The 7,152-nt window shown below is 47.6% G+C and overlaps 1 protein-coding gene across 1 annotated transcript in view; it reads left to right on the top strand.

Annotated features, from left to right (window-relative positions):
- Positions 1–400: 400 nt before the first annotated feature.
- Positions 401–7,152, top strand: part of CMTM7 (CKLF like MARVEL transmembrane domain containing 7) — a 27,515-nt gene continuing 20,763 nt past the window's right edge. The window contains exon 1 of the mRNA XM_035316681.1: positions 401–665. Within this exon, the coding sequence (XP_035172572.1) occupies positions 504–665 (162 nt within the window). The 5' untranslated portion in view covers positions 401–503. The remainder of the gene's footprint in view (positions 666–7,152) is intronic.

Raw genomic sequence — 7,152 nt, forward strand, 5'->3', positions numbered from 1 at the left:
TATATAGCTTCCTTTCCTGAGAGTTGTTAGTTAACTCCACGTGATTTAACCCATAGCGTGGAGCTGGGGCGTTCTGCCAGTCTTGCCTGCTGTTCCCCATTTAGTGCTAACGTTTGTCACAGACCGCTTATGGTATGTTGAGGTTTATGTGGTGCTTTGGTGGTTCGTTGTGTAGTTTTGGTGAGAGAGCACGCTCCGTGCAGGAAGATGCTGCCCGCAGCTGCAGCACCCCTCGGAGGACACCTCAGCCAAGCCACCACAGGCCGAGGGGCCGCTGCCCGCCGGCGGGGGCCGAGCCCTCTCCTCTCTCACCCCCCGTCCCCCTAAACCCTCCCTCGGCCCTCACCACCACCACCCTCCCGGCCTCCCACCCCAGCAGGCCGGGCGGGGAGGCTCTGCGCTCCGCCCTGCCCCTCAGCGGCCCCTCAGCGCCGCCCCGCCCCGCCGCCTCCGTGCCGCCGGTCCCGGGCCGGTCGGCGCTGAGGGGAGCGGGGCCGGGAGCCATGTCGCACGGGGCGCGGGTCATCCGCACCGGCGTGAGCAGCGCCGGGCCCGCGGCGCCGCCGCCCGCCGCCTCTTCCACCACCTCCGCGGGCTCGGACGGGGAGCTGGTGGACGGCGCCTATTTCCGCTCGTGTGCCGGCATGCTGAAGGTGGCACAGATGGTACGAGGCCGGAATGGGGGGTCCCGGTGGTCCCTTAGGGGCGGGGGGGGGGGGGGGGGCTGGCGCAGGGCATCGCAGCCGCTGCGGGTGGGCGCTGGTTTGGGCAGCGGGTCGGGGGGTGCCGGGGTTGCCTGCAGGTGAGGTCTGGGGGCTGCGTGTCCACCCTTCAGCTCTTGCAGCTCGCCACGGGAAGCAGCAGCCCCGGCTCGTCCCGTAACGCCTGCCAGAAGTAAGTTTGGCTTTTCTTCCTCCTTGCTCCTGCTGGGATGTGTGCGAGCCCGGGGTGACGCTGCGTGTCAGGGCGATACCGGTGGCTGACGGCGCTGGGTAACATTAAATTTTTGCGATTAGCAACTTTTTGCCATTAACAGCAGTTGTGTGAAGGCGTTCGGTATCGTCGTGCTGGAGGGGAACACCTCGTTCGTTGGCTGAGGCAAGGTTTTGGGGGGAAGGCGAGGCCGAGGGCTGGCAGAGATGCTGGGCTCGTGAGGGGGGGCACCGCAGCTGGGCACACTAGCCCGGCTGGGACCGACACCTCCGGGCAGTGCCCTGGCAGCACAGGGCAGGATCTGGGGAGGTATGCCTGAAAAGCAGAAATTCAAAGGAGATAGGTAATAGAGCGGTGCTATGATCGGGGCTGGTGCCTTAACTTGACTCGGCGTGGGGAACTTTGCTCCATCCAGCTGTGGAGAGGACTAAGGGATGGACAAGCTCCGTCTCCCTGCTGGGGCACACACTTTTTCTTAGTCCCTGGAGTGATTTGTCTGCTGCATCCCAGTGATGGCACTGAGTAGCCATTGGTGCCTCACACAGAGCGTGGAAGACACGTGCAGCGAAACTTCCTCACATGCCTTCTCATCCCGCAAGACCTTGCAGCTCAGCAGCTTTTTGTGCTGGAGATGGTGCCATTGTGTTTGATAGCCCCCAGTGCCGCTCTTTTTTTCCTTTCCTGTATTTACTCTGTAGTCATTTTTTGATGCTGTGCAAATTGTTAGCATCCGGAGTTCTAAATTGAAATTACAAGTTAGGAATCATTTTGCTTTAGGTTACAGTGGGGTTAATATCGTATCCTAAAGGTCCCTCACAGTTGTCCCTCACTATGAATTCGGCTCAGTAGGTCTACAGTTACCTGCCGTGTTCTTTTCGCTTGGGTTGTTCCCAAACCATCGTGAGGATCTCAAGTATCTTTCCAGGGGCCAACGTGGCATGCTGTTGAATGGGAATGCCATGTTGAGCACAAATCCACATTGCATGCGAACCTGTAGTTCAAAAGCTGTAGGCTTGTGCTTTGCTGATTAACTAACAGGCCATTTTTGATTTCACTTTCACCACTTGGGGAAGAAAGTTCCTTTTATGGACTAGAAATACCAAGCACTCTCTGAGATCCATCCTGCTGTATCTTCACTGCTGCTGTTACACGTTCCTCTTAAAGCTAGCAGTGGCATGCAGATTTGTGCAGAAGTTCCAGGTTTGGCACAGATGCAAAGCGTTGTGTATGCTTTACATACTTTACATATTTTTATGTAATGTATGTAAATGTATGTAATAATGCAACACTTACCATATTTTATATGAGGTAATATTTTATCAATGCTGTTCAATATCAACTTCATATGACTTTAAGCTAGTGGTTTTCTTTGGTGACTTTAAAAGTGAAAATACCATAAACAAGTTCCCATGAGCAACTTTACCCTCTTACATTTTTCTGCTTTCCAGCGCGCTTGTAAATAACATCACTAGAAATTACTTCAGATATCCAAGGAACTTTGGGCAGATGAAATGCTTTTGATGTGATATCATGATAATGTCTTTATTTTGAAACAATTTCCTAAGAAAACTAAATATTTGTGCTGCAGTGTGTCGAAATAACCAGGATAGGCTAGTTTTAGATGACCTCCTGCACCCAGTAAGATACTTTCCTAATGTTTTATCTAAAATTTATCTCTTCTCAGAGATTTCTATATCCGTGGATGTAGTTCTCCTAGTGAGAAGTGTTTGCAGTATCTGTGTTTGAAAAGAATTCTCCACGGTAAATCTAAAACCATTCCTGGATTAGTGTTAAGGCGTCTGGTAGGACTATGGTCTTATTAGGAAGGAAAACCATTATGCTGACAGAGAACGAAGATAAGGTCTATTGGGACAGACATAAAACACACTTCAGCGTACTGGGCTTCTGAATGGCTGTGGCTCTGAAGTGGGAACACTGCAGTTTCTATTTTGTCTTTCTTCCTCAATCCCTTGTACCAAGAAGTAAAAATGAAAGAGAACAAGAAAGAAACATGATTTCATCATTTACAGTGATGTAAGGGCAGTTCGCAATACCTGTAAGCAAAGAAGTTAACATATATAATTTGATTGTCTGTGTATGTGCATGAAATTATCTTAAAAGGTGTCATCAACATGCCAGGGAAGTTATACCAAGGAAATAGAAGATAATGTCACGGGTTTTCTTCTGCAAGAAAGAGCTTAACACAAGGCCTAAAACTCAGCAATCTTTGACAAGAAGAAGAGATTGAAAAAGTTTGTGACCTGTGTGTTTTACATGGCAAGAAGACAGTTGGAAAGCTGGTTTTCATGCATGAATACGACTAATGTTAGTAGGGGCTCCATTTTCCAAATGCAGTCTGAACTGATGTTGTGTTTTTAACAGGAGGTTATGAAGTTATCTTCAACATCTAACAGACTTCAAGTGGTGTAACTTGAATGCAGCTCCATGCTACTGCTGGCAAGTTTTGTAGTGAGACTTTCTCGGTAACTATCTTACTCTAGTTGGGCAGTTCTCAGATCAAGGGTACTTGGAAATCTTTTGAGGTTTCCTGTGCCCTTGGAGACAGCGCTATGAATCTGCACCCGCGTTGTCACCGAGGTGGCTCGGGTGGCATTGTTTGTAGATGGAAACAGGTCTGTGTCAGCTGGCTTCCTGGTGGAGCCCCTGTGGGCCTTTTGTGTCTTTACAGCTGAAGTCTGGAGGATGGCACAAACGCTGTATGGGACTAGGTCCTTCTCTCAGCATGTTTGGCAGTGGAAGCTGTAGAGGTGTTACACCACCTTAAGCAGTTGGCCAGTGGGAATGGCCGTGGCTGTATCACCTTTCCACAGTGTCTGATGCAGCCACGTGCAAGGGCATGGCCGGGACAGTCTGAGGAGAGAAAAGTGGTGTTGAGAGCTCTTGGGTACAAGAAGAGCCATCACTGCACAGCATGTGCTTGTGTTGGTCCCTCAGACTTCTCAAACCATTCTCATTCTGTCCCTTGCTTCTGGACCCATAGCTTGTGCCCTTCTGTCCCCTCCTGCAAGATGGGCCAAGATAGCTGTGACCACAGTCAGAGATGGAAGGAGGTTGTTTCAGAGTAATGCTGCTGTTACGGAGCAGACAGTGGTTCTGGCACGGTGTGCCCAGCCTCAGTATACAGAGTGTTTATGCTAAGAGCCTTGCCTGTTCTTTCAGTGCAGTATGAATCAGGAAAGAGTAGTTTCACCAGACAGAAAAAGAGAAATCTCAAGGCTGGGGGAAAAATGGCAAACTATTGCAAGGTAAAAAAGAATAAACCCAATCAAAGTTGACTTAACAAAATCATTTTAACTTGTTAAAAATGCTAAGGCAATAATAGTTAAAGCTTTTCTGCTGAGTATATATTTTATTTCCAAAGTGTGTCTCGACAAAAGCAATTACCTACTTGATATTTGAATGGCCAACAAGACATCTCTAATTCTGAGCAGCTTTCAAGTTTGCTGAAACTTCCCTGGATTATTCATATGCAGACATACAGTTAATAATGGTATTCAAGAGAAAATACATCTAACTCTGAAAGATAAAAAGTATTGGTAGTTAGGTTGTTAAAACCGAGATCAGCTTCTGAATGTGTTGGATGACATCAGCCAAATGTACTGGGGAACTACTTTCAGAAGATGTTAAAATATGAAAAGAAAGAAAAATGTGCTTGCTAGTGGAACTGAGAAATTCCTAATCAAAACCATTGATACAGGAGAAGGAAATGCACAAAAGCAGAAGCTGCTTAGAATGATCTGAGAGCCACTCAATCCTTTAACTTGTTCTTGAGCCTGAAACATCTTTTGTCTGTGGAGCTGACTGAAGTAAATCATCTAATTCTCTGCAGCAGTGTGCTGGTGATGTATGGCTCCGCCTGCACAGGAATAATGCTGTTCAGTCAGAGGAGAGGGATTCTGGTGATACGCAGAGAAGAAATAAGAATACGCAGTAAGAAATCAGACATTTTTTTAGCGGCAAACTTACTGTTTTCAGGCAAAGACCAGAACTATATCTTGTAGGTGCTAATTGCTGTTGTTCTGCTAGAAGTATCAGTGAAGGGACCTTGCTCGGCATGCTGGCCAGAGAGAGAAGAAATTTGTCTAAATCATAGGTGGCTCCAAAGTAAGCAAGAGCATTTGGGTGAGGAATGCCTAAGCCTAGTAATTAAACCCAATAGGTCTCTGAAGTCTTGTTATTTCCACTCCGAGATCGTTGAAACAAGCTGACTTGGCCAGTTGTGTTTTTTCCGTGCCTCTGCTCTGGGTGGCCATTTAAAATTTCTGCCCAGGTATTTGCGTACGACCTGGGAGCAAACAGCGAGCTCCCTGTGTGCTGTCTAAGTAGTGCCTGGTGGTAGGCCGTCAGGGTTTTATGTGATGGGACAGAACTTCACAGGCAACGCCAGTGTAAGGAATGTTCCCTTGCTGCCTCACCGCAGTACTGCCGTCCTCAGCTGCAAAGATGCAGCTGTCTATCAGGGTGCAGAGTACACCAAGCCAGGGAACTGGTATAGCTTTATTGCGACTCTCCTTCACTTTTCTTTCTCTAAGAGTTTTTAGGGAACTGTGCAGCCACTGAGACTATTGTCAGCAAGAGCAAGTGCCTGGAATGTAATGGCAGGAGCTACATAAGCCTGAATTGGTTCCACATGCTTCAAACCACAAGCTAAGAATTTAGTCCGTTTCCTTTCTCTCTTTTTTTTTTTATTTATTTTTTATTTTTTTTCCTTTTGTTAGGGGACGGTTTAATTACCAAGTTACTGTCTGTTTACTTTCAATCTTTTTTCTGCAAAAAAAAAGATACTAGTGATTTTTCTGAATTGTAAACTGCTCCAGAAGGCTAAAAGAATCGACTCCATTTCGTAGAAAGGCAATGCAGTTCTTGTTAGGAAATCTCTGTTCCAAATGTGTCAGTGACTGTTTTATTGGTATCCCAGAAGAGGCTTCCTAAGAACACAGAGTTGGAGCTCCCATGCGTTGCTCATTTGACCCATCCATTAGGGCTCGTTGCGATATATTCATTAAGAACTTTATTGCACGTAGTCCTCTTTGTGTAGACACGACTGAACAAGGGTGATCAAGCACAGCTTCTGAAACAATAACAACAACAACAAAAAACAGGAAATGAAGCCTAGAAGTTTACCACATCACCTGAGCCGTGTTTAGCATGCTTGAAAGAGCAGAGTGAAGTATTGGCAGCAGTTTCCTGATGTGTGTTTAACAGGAAGTTCGATTTGCAGTAGCACTTAAAATCTTGACCAAGTATACATGGTGTCCCGGAGTGTTAGATGTGAAAACCAGATTCTTACTGCTGTTGCTTTACTTTAAGAAGTGCAAGGGCAGTATATCCGCTCTTTGGAGATGGTGTCCCTTTGGGCATCCACCTCTCCGGCCACAGAGAGCAGAAACCAGTGGATCAGTTCTTTGCAAGTGTGTTCTCTGTCAGCTTGGAGCCTATACATGATGAAAACCATCTCGTCACGCAGATCCGGGAACAGTCCGTGTGTCCCCTCATGACGCGGCGGAGCTGCGGACGTACCTCAGTGAGGGCAGTGTACCTGGCCACGTGAATGTTAGGGAACAGCCCTACATTACCTGGGTGAGGTGGTGTTGTCCCCCAAAGCCAGACAGCGTTCAGCCACTATGAGTAAGTGTTTCCTCTGCTCCCTCCCAGGGGAGTCCTTGCGAGGCACTCGCTCGGCCCTGCGGCTCATTGCCTTCTTCGTGCTATCGTCACGGCGTGTGTGCCGTGGGCTGGTCCTCCTGTTTTGTGGTGAGGTGTAAAGTATACAGCAGCCAGAAATTGCTGCTTTCTGTACACAGAGATGAAACTTTAAAATTGCCGTGATTTTCTTCCCCCCCACCTGTATGCTTCTTTTTTGCGTTACTTGGGCTCTTAAGGGATCATTACGGCCGAAACAACTCCCTGTGCTGCGATGCTGGTAATTTGGTGACCGTAACGGGGAGCACAGATCGGTCAGACTGGTCAGAGCCAGGTGGCTGCGGCTTTCAAAGCCAGAGCAAATTGGGCTGCTGTTCTTGCAGCAGGAGCAGCAGCTGCTACGCTTAGGGCTTCTGCACTTGCTCATAGCTTGACACAAGGAAAATGGAAGTGATGATTACAAGATCGAGAAGCTGCTTCAAGAGGAATTTACTTAGAGTGTTCTTGGTAGTGGTTTTTTTTTTTTTTTTTTTTTTTTTTTTTTTTTTTTTTTTT

Source organism: Oxyura jamaicensis, chromosome 2 (genome assembly GCF_011077185.1).
Source record: "Oxyura jamaicensis isolate SHBP4307 breed ruddy duck chromosome 2, BPBGC_Ojam_1.0, whole genome shotgun sequence".
In the NCBI taxonomy this organism is placed as follows: Eukaryota; Metazoa; Chordata; class Aves; order Anseriformes; family Anatidae; genus Oxyura; species Oxyura jamaicensis.